The sequence below is a fragment of the Lissotriton helveticus genome, chromosome 2_2 (genome assembly GCF_964261635.1).
Source record: "Lissotriton helveticus chromosome 2_2, aLisHel1.1, whole genome shotgun sequence".
NCBI lineage: Eukaryota > Metazoa > Chordata > Amphibia > Caudata > Salamandridae > Lissotriton > Lissotriton helveticus.
Genome location: NC_136060.1, coordinates 445,976,142 through 446,000,031, shown reverse-complemented (window position 1 = coordinate 446,000,031; position 23,890 = coordinate 445,976,142). Strand labels below are relative to the sequence as shown.

General features: G+C 44.6%; 1 protein-coding gene across 1 annotated transcript in view; it reads left to right on the top strand.

The window, feature by feature from the left end:
* Nucleotides 1–23,890, top strand: part of CTNNA2 (catenin alpha 2) — a 2,858,593-nt gene that overhangs the window by 948,401 nt on the left and 1,886,302 nt on the right. Inside the window, exon 7 of the mRNA XM_078679035.1 lies at nucleotides 10,988–11,191. Coding sequence (XP_078535161.1) covers nucleotides 10,988–11,191 — 204 coding nt within the window. The remainder of the gene's footprint in view (nucleotides 1–10,987; nucleotides 11,192–23,890) is intronic.

Here is a 23,890-nt window from a genome sequence, read left to right as displayed (position 1 = left end):
AGTGTTTTTTTCTTTTTATTTATAGGACACAAACTGCCACAGTTGCACCGAGGGGATAGGAGAGGGAAGGGGGATTTCACCTTTATAGCTCTACTTCCATTTTCTGACTCACCTCATTTGTTAACTGGTGTCCTTCTCTGGGGCCCCCTTCTTCATTTGTGTAGGTGGTTGTCTGAACGGCATTGTCTCATTCAGTGGCGTCTGATAAGGAATGGAGAAGAGGGGGTGGGTAGAAAATATTTAACAAATAAGAAAACTTACCTGCGGTCGCCTTGCAGATGCTGCCTCTAATCTGTTTCAGGAAGCACCCGGACTCTCCTCATCCAAGTAGAATGCTGCAATGCAGCATTGTGATTGGTTCCCCTAAGCCAATCACAATGCTGCAATGCTGTGTTGTCATTTGTCTGAGAACCGTGGTTCAGCACTCAGATGGGGACAGGGAGCCTGTGCATTTTCCTCACCAGGCTCTGCATTACAGCGTGGTGGGGAAGATGCAAAGTGCACATGACTGTATTGCCAGGCTAAGAGGGATGGCCAAACATTCATACACACTTTAGGAGTGAAAACCACTCCTCCCCTTGGCCTCTTCTCTGGCCAGCCCCACACACCCCGCACCTAGGAACAGAATAATTAAATTATAATTACGTTCAGTTATTATTATTTTATTTTCCTTCTTCACTGCTGTCAAAGCAGTGGAGTGACGGTCCTCCACCTTAGCGGTGGAACCACCACTGTACTCGTTCACAAAATTAGGAAACCTGCCCTAAACTAACTCACATTTCTTGCTTTGACCTCTGCTTTCAGATGACAATTTCCTAGGAAGAGAATATTTTAGATGATTATTATTAAGAAATACTTCACTGTATTTAAAGCAATATGTAAGCCTCAGACCATCACAAGGAAGGAGAGGTCAGGGCTCTTTAATCTGGTCCCTGCTCTATTCAGGGCATCAGGTTAATGTTACAAAACTTGCCACAAATTATTTAAAGAAACAAAACAGACTTAGCATATTCACACATACAGTAGTGTTGTTTGAACATGAAATACCTTAAAAAATGAGTGCCAAGAGGCGTTTGGCAAACGAGGAACTGTTCGTTTAATTAAACAATGCAGCCAGGAGCATAGGCATAGGGTCTGAGGATTGTCTTAATTTATAATCGGTCTAACAGAATTTTTGTTGGAAAGTGGGGTATTAGTAGTGCTACATATGCATCTACCACTGACAATAAGGTCACTAACACAGTCTAGGGCTCAGAATAGGTCTCAGTAAATTATTCCCATGCTAATCCCTTGGTATCCAGGCTGTGAGCAGGCAGGCTTAACTTAAGAGACAGGTATGTAAAGCATTGAAAAACACAAATTCAGCAAATAATTAAGACTTAACACACAATAAAAATCCCACACCAATTTATAAAAACATGATTATTTTTATCTTTAAAATGACACCAAAAAAACAAACCTCGAATGTAGGGAACCAGAGATATGTATTTCTAAAGATTTAGGACTATATAGCACCTAGAAACCTATAGTGTCACCCCGGGACATCTGTTCAGTCTTTACAAGGACGTCAAAGTTTAAGGGTGACTGCGATGGCGCCCTGCTCGGCTACCCCTCGCGGTAGGCCTGAGTCAAGATTTTACCTTCTTTCTTAGAAACTTTTCTGCCGAGGTTCCTCGATGCTCTTCACCAGTCCAAGTTCTGTGAGGGTTCACCAGCTTGCTTTCCAGGGAGATCCTGGTCAAACTCTGGAAGTCGGACCTCAGGAGCTGTTCAGCGGAATGAGCCAGGAGGGGAGGCCGGCTCACTGTTGAAGGTTACCGGCTTGGCTCTCGCGGTTGAGTCGGTCCTCTTATGAAGCTTTTTTTCCAAAGTTGCTCCAAACGTCTCAAAACATCTGGAACTTCTTCCTGAAGTTCCTCCTGGGGGGTCCAAAGTGTTCAAAACACAATCCAAGGGTCTGGAATCTCCTAGATGGTCCATGAAAGTTTGGGACTTCAGTTCGCATAGTCCACTCGGACAAAACCCTTACGAATCCACTGGATGCACTCCAGGCTGGGTATTCTTGGTGGTGATGGTCTAGGTGAGATCTGTTAACATGTAGCTTGCAGGGAGTCCACTCTTTATTCCTCTTGTAGCAAGGTACATCCAAAGGGCTGTAGTCGCAGATAAAATAGCAGGAACAGTGAGTCAGTCTGCAGGGCCAGATGGTGCAAATCAAGTTTCCAGCTTGGTAAGTCTTCTCCTTCTCTTAGTTTCAAGCAGCAGATCTGTAAGGCTCTGCACCTCTCACATATTTATTCAGTGTGTTCCTGGGGTCAAGCGGAAGAGTACTCCTGTCCAATGAGGTGCTGGACACCCCAGAGCATGACCATTTCCTTTAAAGTGTGGCGTAATCTTATCCCAAAAAGCACTATTTCACCAAAATTCAGTATGGCTAAATTTCCAGCAGCGGAGCAAGAACTAGTTAAACCAACCTCCACTATGGCTCATTTCCATAGCTCTCCACCCCCTACCAACTTCTAGATGGGTAGGTGGACCTGGCATTCTCCGCCTGTCCTATCCCCCTTTGAAGCTCAATGGTTTATGACCCCTCCCTCCCCTCTGGCATTCCTGTGTAGCAGAGCTCTCTCTAAGAAATAGCCTCTCCCTGGAGCAACTTATCAATTCATCAAAGCAGCCTTCCTAATCCTCTTAACTCTGACCAATCAGGGGAGATTAACTGGAGGCTAAATTCTGGCTTACAGACAAGACAATAGTTATGCATTAATAAACTATTGCCATGTTAATCTATGTGGCTGGGGATCTACCATTGGGAAAATGAAATATGCAATTACTCCAACACCAGGGCACATAAAACATCTTTAATAAGGACCCTTCTTATAGTTACAGGACCCTCCACCCAGGGGACACCTAGAGGAGACTTTAGGGGGGTTTAATATGCACAAATAGTGTTGATCCTTACTTCACAGTGCTCCTAGCATAAAAGTTGATTTTGCGAAGCACTTTACTACAATGGGAGAAGTAAAATTTGCAATTTCTCTTTTGCCAGGACAACCTCTTTTAGAAGGGTCCTCCTTAGAAACACATTTCCCCCATCCCTGGGACACCGAGAGGATGCACTGGGGTAGCTAGTATGCTACAATATTGTAGTTTATCACTTTTTAAGTGCCCCTACCACCAGAGTCGAGTTTGGCCACAATGTACATTTAAAAGCAATCCTGCAACACAGGGCTGCTATTAAAATGACCTCAGGCTCTCAGCAGCGCACACATGCAAGTGCAGAATTGGCTGCTTGCCTCTTAAGTACCCTGGCCTTATATGTACTCGGGGCTTAAAGGTCGTTTTTATGCCCCTGCCCTGTTATGTCCTAGGTAGGTCATGCCCATTATAAATGTACCCTAGTATATAGTATACCCTCATGGATGTGTGCGTTCTTACTATGTTTTCAACATAGCACTGGCCTTGGACCTGATTAAACAGAGCCCATGGACAGTCAGTTACCCCCAGTACCAGTCAGCATGAAATGGGATTACACAGGGCATACAGAATTACTTTTCAACACTTTTATACAGTTCATTTCATGCAATAAAATAGTTATAGTGATACATTTTTGGTAAGGAATGTGAACCTCTGTCTTTGGAGCCATAAATTAAGGTATTGGATGAGGCATCCAGATGGGCCTCAACTTTGCGTGGACTAAGTTTGCTGTATCCTGATTTGCTATGTGTTCCTAACTTCATGTGTTATCTGACTTTATGGTGTTTGGGGAGAACGCTCACCACTCCGGCCATGTGTGCTTTTATTAGGGCCAATCTCCCTGGACCACAGATGCGTGCGCGATAATTGAAAACAGATTGCTTGCTGTGGCTTGCGCGCGCCAACCACTCACGGTCTTGTTCTTCTTCTCTCCTCTCTTTCCAGCTCTATTACTTCTGAAATTTTCAATTCCTATCCCTTACGCCCCTTCTGGACAATTCTTCAGCCCCTCTCTTACTCTTCCCTAGTCTTGTCTGCCACGTCCCCTCTTTCAACATCTTTCTTCTCCCCTTTAACATTCCATGTCTTCCTGTTTCTCACTGCTCTGCATGTTCCACCTTTACCTCTACTGCACCTCACCTTCCTAGTTCCAATCCCCCGTCCACTCTTTTTTCACCTCGCCCACTCTCTCTTGCCCGTCCATGCTTACCTCTACAATTAAATTCTCCCTTCTCCTTTCTTTCACCCCTCTCGCCCCACCCATGCCCATACTTGTTCCCTTCTCTCTTCCCTTCCCACCCATGACTCTCTCTTCCCGGCGTTCCTAGCCTCTGATCTCCTCCACACTTTCCTCATCCCCTTCTTCTCCTGCTCCCTCCAAGTCACCTTTTCCCGTTTCCTCTCATCACTCATTTGTCACCCCACCCCTGCTCTCCTTGCCCCTCCCCTACAACCCCATCTCCCACCCTGCCGTCTGCAACCTCAACGCCTACAATCCATGTTTCCGTTCCTCTTTCTCTCCCCCTCCCACCCACGCCACCCCTGCCTCTTTTAGTTTCTTTCATCCCTATGCCTCCTTTCGTCCCTTCTCTCGACCCGGGCCCCCACTGCTATCTCCTGCGGTAACATACCAGTCGGCAGGGGTATGGTGGGAGCTTCTCAGGGCAGGACACCCCCCCCATCTCCAATTCCATGTCCTCTGTTTTTTATCCACCTCCCATTACACCCCTCCACCCTCGGGGTACGAGAGCTTTTGCAGCACTTGGGGCAGAGGAAAGGTCTGGGTTGGTCACTTTGCATGCTAGGAGGCAGAGGGAGATGATGACTGAGAGGGGGTGAGGGGGGGGCTACAGGTCCCTGAGAGATGCTGATGGTAGCACTGACATGCATGGAGCTGAGGAGGGGGTGCTCAGAGGTGTTAATTGGGGTCTGGCACCTCTGAGGAGTGCTTATTGGAGAGCATGAGACGTGCAGATAAGAGTAGCTCTACCTTCTGTTAGGTGTTGCAAGGGCAGGACTTCTAACACAAAAGTGGATTATAGAAAGCGGGGCGAAAAAGCACATCAGGGGTTTACAGAGGCGTTTTCTCTCTCTTTCGAAGAGGTTTCATTACAAGAACAACATGCAGTGCATATTAAAAGATTAAACGTCATCGTTTAATGGAGAACTTCGGGATTATAATTATTTACTTACTTTAAGACATGAGCTTTGTTGCCATTTACAGGGAACAAGAAACTGAGACATCAACATAGATAAGGTGACTGAAATTATCTGGCACTGGAGGAACAAGTTATGCGGCACAGGAAAGAAAACCAAAACTTAAATTACGCAAATGCAAATTATACAACTGTTCTGTGACCTACTTATCAGTTATGTATACAGGAATACCAGTACTATAATACACAGCTCTTACCCCCTTCCAAGCGGGGCTAATTCCCCTGCGGTGCAGGGGGGAGGGGCCGCGCGCGGCGCTGCAGTGCTCATGACGAGTCCAACTCGTCATGCTGCACAGTGGAGCTGTGCTCATGAAGAGCTGGACTCATCAAGACTCCGCCCACTCCAATAGAATGCCCGCACAGATGGGGAATCAGCGCGCGTGGGCGGGCCGCGGCAGTTATGATGAGCTCAGCTCGTCATGAGCACAGCTCCACTGTGCCTCATGACGAGCTGAGCTTGTCATAAGCATGGAAGGGGTTAAGAAGGAAACTATACAGTTCAGCCAATCCTATTTATTTATTTATTTAATGCCATTTATAAAGCGCGTGCAATTACCCTTAGGCGTCTCGGCGCTGAAATTGCATTAAAGTCTCACCCTAGACAGAAAAAAGCAGGAAGTGAATTATTGATTAAAAAGCCATGTCTTCAGTTTTTTTCTAAACTGAAGAAGAGTAGAGCTGGTCCTAATATCAATGGGTAGGGTATTCCAGAGTCTGGGGGCCGAGATTAAAAAACGGCGATCACCCCAGGAAACTGTGCGGCTACGTTGGACCACTAGCTGGTTAGAAGATGTGGATCGAAGCTTTCTCACAGGATTGTACGGAGTCAGTTGTTTTTTAAAGAATCGAGGTCCTAAATCCTGAAGTGATTTAAAAACCGTGCACAGAGATTTGAATTTGACCCTATTGTGAATGGACAGCCAGTGGTATTTTTTAAGCGTGTCCGAAATGGGGGCAAATCTGGGTTTTTTTGCGAGTACACGGGCAGCAGCATTTTGAACGGTCTGTAGTTTTTTGATGACTCTTTTCTGGGCGTTAAGCAACAGACCGTTACAATAGTCTAGTGAAGACAGCACTAGCGAAGAAACTAGTGTTTTTGCTGCTGATTCAGGTAAGTATGGTATGATTTTCCTGACAATACGTAACTTAAAGTGAGCGTTAGCAGCCACTTTATTCGCATGGGCCATAAAATTGAGCTGGTTGTCAAAGGTGACACCTAAGTTTCTCACTTTGACCGAAGGGGAAGGAGGTGTACCCATGGCTGCTGGCCACCAGGTTGCCGACCAGGGAGGGGAGAGCTTACCGAAGATAACCACCTCTGTTTTATCAGAGTTGAGCTTCAGGCAATTTCTTGCCATCCACTCACTAATTGCAGTCATCCCATCTTGGAAGCTCTCCGCCATCTTCTGTCCATCGTCTCTTATGGCCAAAACCAACTGTGTATCGTCAGCGTATGAGGTCAGGCCCATCCCGTAGGCTTTGATGACACTAGCAAGGTCCGACACATATATATTAAATAGTGTCGGACTCAGGGATGAGCCTTGTGGGACCCCACACGGCAACGACAGGTCGGCAGATTGAAAGGGGCCCAGGGTAACTGCCTGGGTTCCATTGGCCAGAAAAGAGGCCAGAAGATCTCTGGCAGCAAGCTGAATGCCCATCCTCTCGACACGGTCGACCAAGATCTTGTGGTCGACCGTGTCGAAAGCAGCAGACAAATCCAGGAGGACTAATACCGCAGTACCTCCTTGGTCACGGATGACTCTTATGTCGTCGGCTGCTTTAATGAGTGCGGTTTCCGTGCCATGATGTTTGCGGAAACCGAACTGTGTATCGTCCAGCAGGTGATTGTTCTCTATATAGGCTGACAGCTGCTGGTTCATGGCCTTTTCTATAACCTTCCCTAGGAAAGGGAGGCTTGCAATCGGGCGGTAATTTTTTAATTCGCTTTTGTCTAGCCCCGGTTTTTTCAGCAGAGGTTTGATTAGTGTGTTCTTCAGCGCATCTGGGTAGGTTCCTGATGCCAGAATGCTGTTACAGAGTGTAGTTATAATGGGGATAACTATATCTGGTACTGTGGCAAGTACAGAGGTAGGGCAGGGATCCAAAGCTGATCCAGCTTTAATTGTGTTAACGATACTTTTAACTTGATCGGTGGTGAGAGCATTAAAAGATGTCATAGTGGTGCTAGCCGGTGTCACTGCTGTGACCGGAGAAATAGTGCCACTACTGTGGACCTGGTCAGGATTAAAATCTTGATAAATATCATTAACTTTGGTAAAGAAAAAGTCTGACAAGGCATCGCATAGGGTTTGTGATGGGGGTGGGTTAAGATCCGGGGCCTTACCCGCAAGGGTTTTAGCAATGAGATAAAGCTCTTTGCTAGAATTTTTGGCAGATTCTATATGGCGAGTGTAGTAATCCTTTTTTGCTGTTATTATCATTGATTTATAAGTAGCCAGGGTTTTCTTATAATTGGCCTTGGTTTCAGTGTCGTAGGTTCTACGCCATTGTCGTTCCTTATTCCTAGTAAGTTGTTTTTGGTCTTTTAGTTGTTTCGTGTACCACTTAGCTTTAGGCCTATTTCTATTTTTAGAAATTGATTTGGTGGGTGCCAACTGAGTTGAAGCTTCACCCAACCATTTATGAAATTGATTGGTGGCAGTCGTTGGGTCAGTGGATAATTCTGGGGTTGTGGTTTGGAGAAGTAGTCTTAAATCATTGGGGTTAATGTCCTTCCACGCTTTGAACGTGCCCTTTATAGCAGGAGACCTTATTTTACTCTGCGGACCTTTGATGGTAAGTTCACTAATGATAACTGAATGGTCTGTCCAGGTCATTGGCAGAACAGAAGTGATGGACAGTCCTTCCACATTAGTGAAGATACCGTCCAGCGTGTGGCCTGCCTGGTGAGTAGAAGTCGTAACCAACTGTCTGAGGCCCATCGTGTCAAGGTCTGATACGAGGGAAATGGTATCCCTATCACTGTGAAGCTCTAGATGAAAGTTGAAATCACCCAATATCGTTGTGAATTCTTCTGCCGCTATAGATTCGGTGATATTGGTAAGATTTGTGAGAAACGCGGATCTGGTACCAGGGGGTCTGTATATCAATATCCCCTTAAAATTATACGTAGGAGCCAGCTTAATATCAAAATGCATGGCTTCGCATGCATTGATAGGGATAAGTGAGCAACGCGTTTTATATGAGTCTCTAGCTATGATGGCTATTCCACCTCCTTTACCTTTAGGCCTATCCTGCCGATAGGCACTAAAGCCCGGGGGGACTGCTATAACATAGTCAGGGGCAGATGCTTCATCGGACCAAGTCTCGGTGATGAAAAGGATGTCTAAGTTATGATCATTTATAAGGTCAGCTATGTCCTGACAGTGTTTACTGAGTGAACGCGCATTAACAAGTGCCATGGAGATAAGTGTGTCTTTCTCCATAGCTCGTGTTTTGATATGCCGCGTAGGGTTAACCAGTATGGATAGAGAGTTACAGTGTGAACACCGTGTGCCTGAAGCAAATGGAATGAGTGATACATCCGCTTTAGTACATAGCGGAGCATAAAAAGGGCACAGCTCCATGAGTTCGTTACGAGAGTAGATGGTGCGAGAAGCAGGGGTTGTGGCCCTGGGCCCGGTCCCGGCGCGGACGGGCGCAGACGGGCCCGCCTTTGGCGCGCCGCCGGCGCGCCCGCTGCGCCCGCCCGCTGCGCGGACGGGATGGTGCCATGCTTTTATTCGTCACTGGTCAGAGGAGGGTGGGAGGGTTCTATCGACTGGAGCGCTGACCTTCCCTCACCAAGATGGCGCCTCGGGAGGGTCAGGTGAGATCAGGGCGCCTTCTAGCAGCGCGCTTTGTCAGGCAACAACCCGGAGACCTCAGGTGAAGTAATCTCACCCACGAGGTAATGTCCGGTTAAAAATGAACAATTAAAATATTTTACAATTTTTTAAAATTCGTCGTTTGTGAGTCAGCGACTGAAGGCTAAAATAATCAGTATAAAGGGTAAAGAGAGATTCCCCCGGCTTTTTGCCTCAGGGGAGAGCAAAATCGCAATTACCTTCCCCCACCCAGTCCCTGCTTTAAGTACCTGGGAGGGCGGGAGGGTTCTATCGACTGGAGCGCTGACCTTCCCTCACCAAGATGGCGCCTCGGGAGGGTCAGGTGAGATCAGGGCGCCTTCTAGCAGCGCGCTTTGTCAGGCAACAACCCGGAGACCTCAGGTGAAGTAATCTCACCCACGAGGTAATGTCCGGTTAAAAATGAACAATTAAAATATTTTACAATTTTTTAAAATTCGTCGTTTGTGAGTCAGCGACTGAAGGCTAAAATGATCAGTATAAAGGGTAAAGAGAGATTCCCCCGGCTTTTCGCCTCAGGGGAGAGCAAAATCGCAATTACCTTCCCCCACCCAGTCCCTGCTTTAAGTACCTGGGAGGGCGGGAGGGTTCTATCGACTGGAGCGCTGACCTTCCCTCACCAAGATGGCGCCTCGGGAGGGTCAGGTGAGATCAGGGCGCCTTCTAGCAGCGCGCTTTGTCAGGTAACAACCCGGAGACCTCAGGTGAAGTAATCTCACCCACGAGGTAATGTCCGGTTAAAAATGAACAATTAAAATATTTTACAATTTTTTAAAATTCGTCGTTTGTGAGTCAGCGACTGAAGGCTAAAATGATCAGTATAAAGGGTAAAGAGAGATTCCCCCGGCTTTTCGCCTCAGGGGAGAGCAAAATCACCACAATTAATAATTTGGTCTACTCTGAGGCACACAAATGGCATTTTGTTAACAGCGGGCCATTGTGTATCGCCCAGAGAAAAATAGGATGTGTAAAACATATATTCAGCGTTGCACTCAGGAGAAACCCTACCTCATTATTCACCACCTCCCAGTTAAGCCTTGTCTCCTGGGTTGGAGCAAAACTATGTTCATAGCTGAGATCCTCTTCACCCTACTGCTCTCCTGCATCCCATCTGTCTGTCTTGCACAGCTCTAACACTCACTAGATTCAATGGATTGCTAATAGGTCTCGCCTTTGGGACCTTATAAGTGTTTGGCCATGCAACGGTTGACGTTGTTGCACCAAGGATATTGTGCTGCGTAACTAAATACTTATAAGCAGCCGCGGCCCATGGAGTGAGTTCCGTGGGGCAGGCAGGTGGGGCGGGGGGTGATAAACACCGGAATATGGATGATTACAGGTAAGTAAACAATTAAATTAATAAAACTCATTTCGTTCCGTGCCCTGCATCGCGAAATGCGATGCAGGTCCCGCTACGAAATTCGTTTTATTAATTTAATTGTTTACTTACCTGCAATCATCCATATTCCGGTGTTTATCACCCTCCACCCTGCCCCTCCCCACCCCCGCCCCGCCTGTCTGCCCCATCGGAACTCCCTCCACGGGCCGCGGCTGCTTATAAGTCCCAAAAGAGAGACCTATTGGCTCTGCCAATGCTTGTTATGAATAGCAGAGTGAAGGCCTGAAAAAAAGTTGATGACCCGGGCTAAATAAAGCTTTCTGATGGACCTTATTAAACCCAGGTCAAACTAATACCATAATGTTGCATGAGACATGTGCCTTTCCCTTTTGTGTGGCCCTTTCAGGGACCTTACTTTTAATTTGAATATATATCTAGTCGCCATAGATTGAGCAGAAACATCCAAACTATTTTAACTTTTTCATTTTTAGGGAAATTCAATTTTTGAGGAAATGTGAGCAGAAGAAAGAGTCATTAAAGTCCACCCAGCGTAACTGTATCTCTTTTCAACTCTTTTTCCTTTGCAGAACAAGATCATTCTTGACCCCATGACCTTCAGCGAGGCCAGGTTCCGTCCATCCTTAGAAGAAAGGCTGGAGAGCATCATCAGCGGGGCCGCGCTGATGGCCGACTCCTCGTGCACGCGCGACGACCGCCGCGAGCGCATCGTGGCCGAATGCAACGCGGTGCGACAGGCCCTCCAGGACCTGCTGAGCGAATACATGAATAATGTAAGTCCTCTGTCCTTTTTTTTTTTTGTCATTTAGGAAATAAGTTCATCAGTTTCATGTTGATGCTGAAAGGTTTTATGACGCGTCTGGCTTAAATACCTCGTAAAAACCCAGGTGTTCCCGCTCGCTATGAGTCAGAGGAACGAAGTGAGTCAATTAGGAGGCGAAAAAACTAGTCTGTCACATTTTTAACAAGGTGATATGCATCTCGCCTAATTGTGTGTCCGGGGAGGAAAGAATGATATGTGCTCTGGAAAGCAAAAGTGCTAAAACCACTGAATCATGGGTGAAATATCAATAAAGAATAAAAAAAAGAATGCACTAAATCCTTGTTGTTTTAATTTCATGGGCTAAAGTCCTTCAAAAGTGATTATTCCCAAGTTTTTAGGCTCATCTAATTAAATATTTTAATGGTGTCCGCATTCTACCAGCAGTGAACCGCACACACAGTAATGGCGTTCAAAGTAAAACAAGACATGTATTTTGTTTTCATTATTGTGGTTATTGGTCTTTCCTAAAAAATGATAATAACATTGCCTATTGTTAACAAGAAGATGCACAATTTTTAAGCAAAACAAAAATACGAAACAGCAATGCAGCTTTAGTACATAGAATTCCTCAATGTAGAGACGCGGCGCGCCTATTTTTTCATTTTAACATTTTGTGGAGAGTTTATTTGTATCTAATATGATGTGGTATTCGTATGCATTGTACATTGATTCATTTTCGATATAGGGGTCTGGCTCACTGAGATTTAGACATATTTTTACCTTGACTGATTGGTGGTTTTTTGTTTTGATGCCATCCATTCTTCAAATAAAAGCACTACAGCCGTTGCATTGAATGTAAGACGTCACTGAGTATGAAGTGTTCTAAACTACTTGTTACACTGCATGGAGAGATGGATCACGATGGTAATGTTTTCAAATGTAAATGTTGTAATTTATTGCATTTTGGGAATGTTATGTTTGAAGTGATGTTTGAGTCATTAAGACCCCAACATTAGTGGCTAAATGTGCACAAGCTCAGTTAGAGCACTGACGCCAATATCACATAAAAGATGATTGGCAAACACTTCTGTTCATGTATGGAGCTTACCTGGTGGCAGCTGTCTGCGTAAAAGAAACAATTGATGGACGGAATGCTGGACAATGCAAACATTCACCCCCAGTCACAAGGATCTGGGTCAAATCCATCATTCTTTTGCTCACCGCACCACCCCATTTTGGACCCAGCCATATGCAAATCAGTGTTGTCCCTGTTCCTTGTGGGAACAGTGCAGCCCGAACTGCCAAGCCAGGTCCACCCCTGGACCGGAAACAAGCATCCTGGGACCGGTTTCAGGGCATCACCCTTCATTAGCAAGGATGGCTTGAATCCATTGGTACAGTGAGCATGGGACCCACGTCTGGGCATACCCTTCCCACTTAGGGTGACATATGCAAAGGAAACAAGCGATGGATGTAGGCCCAGATCTCTGTACTGGGGTGAATGTATGACATTGTTCTGCATTCTGTTTATCAATAGTTCTTTTTGCATTTGTCACCCCGAGTGGGACGGGTATGCTGAGACGTGGGTCCCGTGCTCTCCATGCCACTGGAATCAAGCTATCCTGGCTGATGGGGGCCGAAAGCCCGAAACCGGTCCTAGGATGCTTGTTTTCAGTCCAGGGAGGACCTGTCCTGGCAGTTCGGGCTTGACTGTTCCCATTGGGCGCAGGGTCAAGACGGGTTTGTCATATGGCTGAGTCTAAACTGGAATGGCATGGCGAGCAAAAAAACGATGGATTTAGGCCCAGATCTCTGTACTGGGGTGAATGTATGACATTGTTCTGTATTCTGTCCATCAATTGTTCTTTTTGCAGCTGTCTGCCTAAACCAGCACACAAGAGCTAATAACAAGTGTGGGATGGACTCCTGTTTATGCACGGTGCCTATCTGATGGCAGCCGTTTGAGTAAAGCAGCACACAAGGGCTAATAACTATTGAAGGATGGACTCCTATATCTGCACGGGGCTTACCTGATGGCAGCTGTATGTGAAACCAGCACACAAGAGCTAATAACAAGTGGAGGATGAACTCCTGTTCATGCATGGGGCCTTCTTGATGGCAGATGTCTGTGTATACCAGAACTCTAGGGTGAGAACAAGTGCAGGATGGACTCCTGTTCAAGCACAGGGCCTACTCGACGACAGCTGTATGTGAAACCAACACACTAGGCCTAACAACAATTGTAGGATGGACTCCTGTTCATAAATTGAGCTTAACCTGATGGCAGATGTCTGTGTAAACCAACACACAAGAACTAATAACAAGTGGAGGATTGACTCCTGGTTACTCATGGAGCCTACCTGATGGCAGCTGTCTGAGTGAACCAGAACATTAGTGATAACAACAAGTGGAGGATGGACTTCTGTTTATGCATGAGACCTACTTGTTGGCAGCTGTCTGCGTAAACCTGAACACTAAGGCAAATAAAAAGTGGAGGATGGACTACTGTTTATGCACGGGGCCTACCTGATAACAGCTATCTACGTTATTCAGCACCCAAGCGCCAATACCAATTGGAGGTTGGATTCCTTTTTATGCATGGGGCCTACCTGATGGCAGATGCCTGCATAAACTAGAGCACAAGAGCTAATAACAAGTGGAGGATGGACCTCTGTTCTTGCACGGGGCATAAGTGATAGCAGCTGTCTGTGTTAACCAGAAAACTAGGGCTAATAACAAGTGCAGGATGGACACCTATTTATGCATGGGGCCTGCCTCATGGCAGCTGTCTGTGTCAACCCATACGCAAGCGCGAATGACAGGTGCAGGATGGACTCCTGTTTATTAATGATGCCTACCTGATGGCAGCTCTCTGCGTAAACCAGAACACTAGGGCTGATAACAAGCTCAGAATAGACTCCTGTTTATGCACAGGGCCTACCTGATGGCAGCTGTCTACGTAAACCGGAAGTGGAGGATGGACTCATGTTTATTCATGGGGCCTACCTGATGACAGCTGTCTGCGTAAACCAGAATACTAGGGCTAATAACAAGTGCAGCATGGATTCCTGTTTATGCATGGGGCCTACCTGATGGCAGCTGCCTGCATAATTCAGCACACAAGAGCCAATAACAAGTGGAGGTTGGAATCCTGTTTATGCATGGGGCCTATCTGATGGCAGCTGTCTGTATAAACTAGCACACAAAAGCTAATGACAAGTGGATGGTGGACTCCTGTTTATGCACAGGGACTACTTTATAGCAGCTGTCTTGTAAACCAAAGCACTAGGGCTAATAACAAGTGGAGGATTGATTCCTATATATGCATTGGGCCCACATGATGGCAGCTGTCTCCATAAACCAGAACACTAGGTCTAATAACTAGTGGAGGCTGGGCTCCTGTTTATGCACAAGGCCTACCTGATGGCAGCTGTGTGCATAACCCGGAACACTAGGGCTAACAAGAAGTAATGTAATGTAATGTAATAGGCTATTTGTAGAGTGCGGCTGTCACTCCGAGGAGCATTATGGCGCTAAGCGGAACCCAGAGAAGGAAGCAAAAACTGGTTAACTGCTATCGGTAAGAAAGAGGCATCAAATCAGATTTTTGCAAAGCTTGTCTGATGCAGTGAAGATCCAGGTTTTTAGGGCCTTCCTAAAGTGTGTCTCTGATGTGATCTGGCGGAGCTGAAACGGAAGTTTGTTCCATGCTTTTGAGCCTATCACTGTAAGCGATTTTCCTCCCTTTGAGGCTAATCTAAAAGCTGGCATTTTCAACAGATTGGCAATTGATGTTCTTAGACTTCGAGAGGGAGGATAAACTCCTGTTTATTCACAGGGCCTACCTCATGGCAGCTGTCTGCGTAAATGAGAACACTAGGGCTAATAACAAGTGCGGGATGGACTCCTGTTTATGCATGGGGCCTACCTGATAGCTGCTGTCTGCGTAATTCAGCACCCAAGCACCAATAAATGTTGGTGGGCCTACTTGATGGCAGCTGTAGGAATAAATCAGAACACTAGAGCTAATAACAAGTGGAGGATGGACTCCTGCTTATGCAAGGGGCCTACCCGAAGACAGCTGTCTGCGTAAACCAGAACATCAGGGCCAATAACAATTGCAGGATGGACGTAACTACTTTTCGTGAAAGTTATTCATCATGTTCTTGCCCATAGTTAGCAATTGGGTGGAAAATCACACCTGATTCCAAGAGCAAATGTTATTTACACTTCTGAGTTTGAAAATCTGTTTCTCCAGCTTGGGCCTGAATGAACTCAATTGTGCTATGACAACGTTTCAACCCGTACTTTCCAATTTTAAACCTTCACTCAAGGTAATAATAAAGTGCTCACCGATGGAATTATTATTACGTCATATTTGACCGCTGGGACTCTTTACACTACCATGACCGGTTACAGTTTCAAGAAATGAGTGTAGTATATAGCCCAATAATCCAACAAATGACAACATGTGGTAGTACCGGTATCTTGATGACGTCTTTGGGTACCTAATGATATGTGTGTATAGAACTGTAATTTAAGGCCTTGACTTTATGTGGTATTGCCATCCTTGTAGTGACATAGGCATCAGATGTGTGACCTGTTTCCTCTGTATGTAAAGAGACGACATTGTAGGCCTGTGATTGCTCGTACGACCATTAAAGCCTCACTTAAGTACAAGATGAGGTATCCTTTTGTCTGTGCGACTATCAAGAAGTTGTCCTTTGTGTCTGTGCGGCATGTGAAGTGTCTATCTATCTATCTATCTATCTATCTATCTATCTATCTATCTATCTATCTATCTATCTATCTATCTATCTATCTATCTATCTATCTATCTATCTATCTATCTATCTATCTATCTATCTATCTATCTATCTATCTATCTATCTATCTATCTATCTATCTATCTCCCTCTCTCTCTCTCTGCTTATATACCTATATGTTTTCTCTACTTCTGTATCATTTTCTGATGCCCCCACCCTCCTTTTCATTCCTCCTGTCTTTATACACTGTGTATTGTAGCCCCACCTGTAAGAGGTGACTCCTGTAAAATATACTTTATCCTTTTATCATGGTATGTTAAATGCCTTTTGCATCTGCATAAGATAAATGCTTGCACGTTTCAGTGAAGACAACCTTGTGGCTATGGAGAACACATTGTATATTCATTTGAACTATGGTTGAGATCCCACACCACCAACCAAGAGGATTCTCAGAGGCAAACATGCTCCTTTGAGTGTAACTTTGGCTTATAATTGGAAGCATGACCTGAAAAACAACCAGCTTTCCTTCAAAATATGTAAAGGTGTTATGTTTAAGAAAGCAACGAAAGAACATCGTAAGAAATAAAAAAGATTCAAAGTGTACAAAGTGTAAATAATTGAAAAATGAAGCAAAAATGATTAAACACATTACTAGATATGTGAGAAAAATTATTCCTGGTGGAGGAACTATTCCTTAATCTGTTTTAGCTATGAATGCGCTAAATAGCGAGAAATAAATGTTCGCTCAACAATGTAACACAAATCTTTTAGGGATAAAGTCGCGATTGAACATTGTTAAAAATGTCATCCCTGGTTGGCTGAGGTATACAGAATAACACACAGAGGAGTAGGGAAGACGAGAAGTATATACATTGCGCATACATAAGGAACAAAGGCACATGTCCAGTGTGAAAACACTGTCCATACTCACAGAATTGTGACAAGCTTCATCATAGGGCGCGCAGACCAACGCCTGGGGTGGAGCAACCGGTATGGGAAGACAATACAAACAAATACACAGTATTGGGATCATCAAAGAAAAAGTGCAGCCAGTCAATCAATCAATCAGGGGAATTGTAAGCGCGCTACTCACCTGTGAGGGTCTCAAGGTGGGGGGGGGGAGTTGCATCTCCCTTCAGTTGAAGAGCCAGGTTTTTAGTGTCTTCCGGAAGATGTTGAGGGTGGGGGGTGTCTGATGTCAATCAAGAGTTCGTTCCAGGTCTTGGCCGCGATGTAGGAAAAGGCCCTTCCTCCTGTCCTGTTTTTGCTGATTCGTGGAGTTTCTGTCAGGGCGAGGTCGACGGATCGGAGGATGTTTTTGGGTACGTGGAAGGAAATCCTCTCATTGAGGTATTTTGTTCTGGTGTTGTGGAGGCATTTGTAGGCTGGGTGAGTATCTTGAGGGTGACTCTTATTTCTAAGGGCAGCTAGTGGAGGCTGTGCAGGTGTTGGGTGATGTGTTCGTGTCGAGGGATGCCGAGGACGAGTATGGCTGAGGTGTTCTGTATGGTCTGAAGTTTGTGGAGCAAAGACTTGCTGATCCTGGCGTAGAGGGCGTTTCCATTGAGGATTAAAACTAGCTCAGATGTGCAACCACTGCCAAATTTATTTCAGGGCCATCTGGCTAGATTAAAAATGTGAAGGATGAAGGTGAGAGGAAAACATTTAAATTGCTCAAATAATGCTCCAACCTTGGGCCGTCCCCACACCTCGCCAGTTCTATAGAAATATTCTGTGAAACTCGAACACAATTAATGTATTGTTCAAGGTATCTCTTGACTGGGAACATTCTCCATAGATACCAGAGGTAGGATCGGAGGAGTCCTCCCGTTTTGGGTCCTGAAGAGTCCTGATGAATGCCGAGTGACCCTTTCTTGCGGTCACACCTCCAACGGCAGAAACATGTTGACACTTTGGCAGTAAAGGAGGGGTGAAGGAATCTTAATTTTCTCCTCTCACCTTCATCCTTCACGTTTTTAATCTGGCCAGATGGTGCCGGAATACATTTTGCAGTGGGTACAGATCTGAGATAGTTTTAATCCTCCCTGGCTGCACTTTTTCTTGGGGGTTCCCAATACTATGTATTTGTTTGTATGATCTTCCCCTCCCTGTTGCTCCACCCCAGGTGTTGGTCTTCACTGGGCTGTATGTAGCATGCCCTATTATGAAGCATGTCACAATTCTGTGAGTGAGGGCAGTTTTTTCACACTGGACACTTGCCTGTGTTCCTTATGTATAGACAATTAATATACTTCTCCTCTTCCCTACTATTCTGTGTGTTATTCAGTGACTGAACGGGGAGGTTGGAGTAGGGATACATCCTCTCCCCCCTTCTTATTGTGGATATTGTGGCTGAGGTATACACCTAGGCCAGGCAGTCAGGGTAAGCTAAGTACACACTAAGAGATAGCGTGTGCTCGCCCTCTGGTAGCTTGGCACAGAGCAGTCAGGCTTATCTTAAGAGGCACTGTGTAAAGTATTTGTGCAACACACACACTGTAACACAATTCATACACCACAGAAAGACTCCACACAGGTTTTGAAAAATTGATTATTATATTCTGAATAAAACAAGATCAAAATGACAAACATCCAATAAGTAAAAGTCAAGATATGAATTTTTAAAGAATACAAAGAGTTCTAGATATAGAAATAGACAGAGGTGAGCTAGAAAGATGGGGGTCCTGGGCAATTGCCCACTTTGCCCTTGCCTTAAAGCATCTCTGTTTCAAGTTAATTAAGTCCTTGAACACTCCTGCCAAAAGGCCTAAGCCATTGTTTCTGCTCTGAGAGTTAATTAGTTCACTAGAGGGTGAGGAAGACAAAGCTTAACTTTTAAAAGGTCACTTTCCTATATATTGATAAAAGAATTGACCACCACTGAATTGAGCTGGGTCCACACTGGAATGGCATAGTGAGCAAAAAAACGATGGATTCAGGCTCAGATCTCTTCACTGGGATGAATGTATGACATTGTTCTGCATTCTGTCCATCAACTGTTATTTTTGCATTTGTCACCTCGAGTGGGATGGATATGCCCAGACCTAGGTCCAGTGCTCTCCATGACACTGGAGTCAAGCTATCCTGGCTGATGAGGGCTGAAAGCCCAAAACTGGTCCTAGGATGCTTGCTTCCAGTCCAGGGAGGACCTGGCTTGGCAGTTCGGGCTGGACTGTTCCCATTGGGCGCAGGATCAAGACTGATTTGCTTATGGCTGGGTCCAAACTGGTGTGGCATGGTGAGCAAAAAAGGATTTAGGCCCAATCTCTGTCCTGGGTTTAATGTATGACATTGTTCAGCATTCTGTCCATCAATTGTTCTTTTTGCATTTGAATTTTAATAAACATTGAAATTAGTGTTTGAATTATTCTTTGTCACATACCACAGATAACAGAGTTATGATTTTATTTTGAAGTTTGCATTTTTTGTGGGACAGATGCAACCGTTTACAGTGAAAATAGCTTTTGTGGGCTAGCCAACATTAATTCCTGCATGTACCACCTTTGAATTCTAATGCTGCAGCAAAACATGTTGAACAGAATACTGAATAAATCAAACATTCACCACCAGTCAAGAGATTTGTGTTAAATCTATCCTTCTTTTGCCCACTACACCACCCCAGTTTGGACCCAGACATATGCAAATCAGTCTTGACGCTGCTCCTCATGATAACCGTCCAGTCCAAACTGCCAAGCTGGGTCCTCCCTGGACCAGAAACAAGCATCAGCCAGGCTAGCTTGAATCCAGTGGCACAGCGACCAAGGGAACCACATCTGGGCATACCCATTCCACTTAGGGCAAAATGTACTGCTGCAGCAAATGATGGGCGGAATGTTGAATAAATCAAACATTCACCCCAGTCAAGAGATATGGGTTAAATCCATTGTTCTTCTGCAGGTGAATGATTAATTTATTCAGCGTTCTGTCCATCATTTGTTGCCGCAGCACCTTTGAGTTCTAGGCATGCCATCTTCAGGGCAAAAGGCATACTTTAATAAAATAGGGTTAATTGATGTCAAAAGGGGTTATTTAGCAAGTATGCCTGCAGGTTTGAAAACTACATGAGTCAGGTTACACAAGTAAACATACAGTGATTTTAGCTTTGCAAAACTGCAGTCCACAGGTGGCCTTTAACTTTTCCATGGTATTGGTGTTTTTTCCTACACATTACATCATGTCCTTTTTGAAAGTTAAGTAGGTCAGTTAGGTGTTAGCCAACTTTGTCATGTTTTAAGGGTAAGGACAGCCAATCCAACCCAAAAGTTCTTTATTTCGGCCATCAAGACCATAAAAGATACAGTAAAAACAAATAAAATCACAGCAGTGCCACAGTGTGCTGGGTTTAAAACCAGCAATACCAGTCTGTGGGTTATCATGCAAAAATAGGCACTTTCTCACAGTTTCCGTGGGTGCTGGCTGAACAAGCCATTTTCCAAGAAAAATTACAGGAAATTGCAATTTAATTTCTTTGGCTGTAGTTTTAACGCATGAGCCATGAGGTGAGTATGATTTGGTAAACACCTTATTCTGCCTCCGGTGGGACATAAATAGAGGCTGATCCCTGGGGCTGTGGCATAGTGCCAAGACAGTCCAACCCCCAACACAATACCTTTTATCCCTTTTTTCCATGGTGGGGTTTAAACCGTCCTGTGTTGGCAGATTCAAATGTCTAACCCACATCTGTCTAACCCGGGAAGGGTCACAAATTCCACCAGACCCTCAAGGAATAAAATGAAAAAATAGAAGTGAAAAACGTGGGCCAAATGTTGCTCAGTGCACAGAGCATACATTTACTAAAATCCAGAGATTCTTAAGGGAAAGTTATGCAATATTTCAATAATAGTGTGATGTACCAGGCACGTCTTAGCCCCCCCCCCCCACTCCCCCCCAAGAAAACTCAGAGAAACATAATGTCAAGCAGGGGATTTTTTTATAATAACCTGATATGCAGAGTCACATGTATATAGCATCTTTTTAAACATACATTTTATATGACTGGGAATCTTTTTGGAATGTGGAAATTCTTTGTATTTGGTTTTTCTTCATTTTCTAATATCACAGTCTTCATGAGAAATTGGAATAATTAGAGGGCACAATTTCAGATACCCTTGCTGAAATTTGTGACCATATGTGGGGAGAGGATGTAACCTTACAGCTAGAGCGGTCGACTTCGAAGCTGGGGGACCACAGGTTCGAGTCTCAGCAACGATGCTCAACATCCTGTGATTCTGGGCAAATCCCTTAATCTCTCCATGCCTAACAAAAATGAATGTGTTCATCTGTAAGGAAACTGGTGCTCATGTAAAGTGCTCTGGTATCTTCGGATCTAGTTCACGCTATATAAAACTCTATTATAAACAAATATATATGTAATTGAACAGATTGAGCCACATTTACATACAATTTTGCACATTTTAGTTTGTTCGGATATATAGGACATTTGCCATACTTTGAACATAGTGGATGTTAGTCCTACAACCAATTGTAAATCTGCACTCAGATTTTCCTGGTCAAGGATAGTTACAGCTTTCCTACTGTTTAGAAATGACAATATATTTCAGGTTACTTCTTAAAACCTATGCATGCCCCAGCTTTTAAGGCATTTTACTAAAAATCTTTGTCATTTTTTTGTCTGAAAAAGAATAAGTGTATATTTTTGTACTAGAAAAAAACAAATACAGGACAAATGCACTTTAGTCTTACTTTATTTTCCCTATTGTGAAATCCCTGCTCTTACACCTTATTATAGCCCTGCAACACCCATTCCTCACTCTCAGGAGCAGGACTACTCATACGGAAACATCCCTGTGAGTAAATGTTTTACAAATGTGAAACTGACTTCTTGTAACCAAAAGATAAGCAAAAGCAGTGTAGGATCTACCATTGCACAAGTGTATCTTACCAAATATCATCAGTGATCCCACGCTTAACTTTTCACGCCCCCACTGCCTAGAAGCCACAACTATTCAATTTACAACACAAAAATTAGAACATGAGTGTCCACTATATTGTTTTGTTTCCGGCCAAAATTCAGGCAGTCCAATGTTAACAAATATAACAATGATGAACAATAAATGAGATTCAGGTGTCAGTGGTCTTAAGAATGCGTAGAGTATCCAACTTTTTTTAACAATATATTTTATTGAGTTTTCATGTTGTATACCTGGCCAGAAGGATACATTTTGAAAGCAATATGTGACAATGTATATATCCAATCGCAACTTCTTGATAACTTGCAAATACAGCAACAAAAACATTAGGCAGATGGTCTCGAATCTCACAAATCTATAATTGACTAATTGGATACCGATCCTGGAGTCTTTACATGGTAGTCTTAGTTGTACAATGACCAATATCATAAGAGGAGATCAGCCGGTAAGGGGTCTGGAGTGAGGTGAGGGTAACTCTATGCCTCGGTGGTCCACCCAATGTAGGCAAATTTTCCTATGCTTTTGAGGGCAGCCACGAGCTTGAAACACAGCGATTTCAGCATTCATGCATTCATTAATGGCCTTTTTCCACCTGTCGATCGTCGTGCGGACACATTCTTCCATTGCTGGGCGAAATGCTGTTTAGCAATGGCAATGGCTAAAAACAACAGGTGTTGCTTGTACCGGTTCCCACCCATACCATCGGTACTATGTGATAACAGTAGTTCCGGCTCAAGTGGGTGATCCCACAACAGCACCTCGCTCAGACATACCATAATCTTCCGCCAAAATGGTTGCAGTACCGTACAGCCCCAAACAGTATGCAAAAAGGTCCCATCCTCCACCCCACATCTCAAACATAACGGGGACTGAATGGTATCCATCCTCCAAAGTCTGAATTGGGAATAGTATATGCGGTGTATATATTGGTATAGTGTGACACGGCAGCGCGATGATACCGCTGAACCTTGAGGGCCAGCCAAGGCGTCAGTCCAATCGTCATTGGTTATGTCAGGGATGTCCTCTAGCCATGCCTTTCTGGTCTCATGCAGTATGGTATGGTTGTGCGTTGTCAGCGTTTGATAGATCTGACGGGTCTTATGGGCACCCAAGTCGCCCATCATTAGCCGCCATTTTAAAGAGTGAAATTCAGGCAAATTATCATTCGGTCGCAGTAAGGGAGTGAGAGCATGCCGGAGTTGGAGATATTTATAGAATTGTTTCTTATGTAATTGAAACTCAGTCTGGAACTGTTGGAACGATTTTAAGGTGGTGTCCTGTACCACATCCCCTAAGGTGGATATCCCCACATGGTCCCACCCTCAAAATCCTGCTAATGCCGCTACCGAACACAGAAGTTTACCATGCCACAATGGGGTCGTCTGAGTCAGGTGGCCATGCCATCCCATCTGCTTGACCGCAGACCTCCAAAGTCGAATCACTGTGCTGCTGGCAGGATGTACAAAATCTAGATTCTGTGCACAATACAGGAGTTGTAGGAGGGGAGCACCCTCCATTGCCATGTGGTTAAGTGCAAACGCTGGGTCAGATGGTGAACTGTAACACCACTCATTGACAATTAGTAGGTGGGAGGCCACATAATAAATATATACGTCTGCCGCCACAATGCCACCACAATAAGTCGATTGCATGCACGTACACAATGCAATCCGTACCGCCCCATCGTGCCAGAGAAATTTGTTATGTATGGCATTATTTTGTGTGAACCAGACCGGTGGTATGGCATATGGGAAATTCTGTAAGAGTATCCAACTTTTATTATTTTTTCAATGCATGAAATTTTCCAATCAACCCATCCAACGCATTTTGTCCTCTATGGACTTCATCAGGGTTGTGATTTTCAAACTTGTGTGACTTTTAAGTAGTAAGAAGTATAGCCTCCTCTTTCAGTCTCTTCATGGGTAATAAATCTCTTTTCGGGTGGTGTAGCACCCCCTAAATCATCTTCCTCCTTCGCGCGGGCTTGAGTGTCGCAGAAAAATGCCTCTTTAG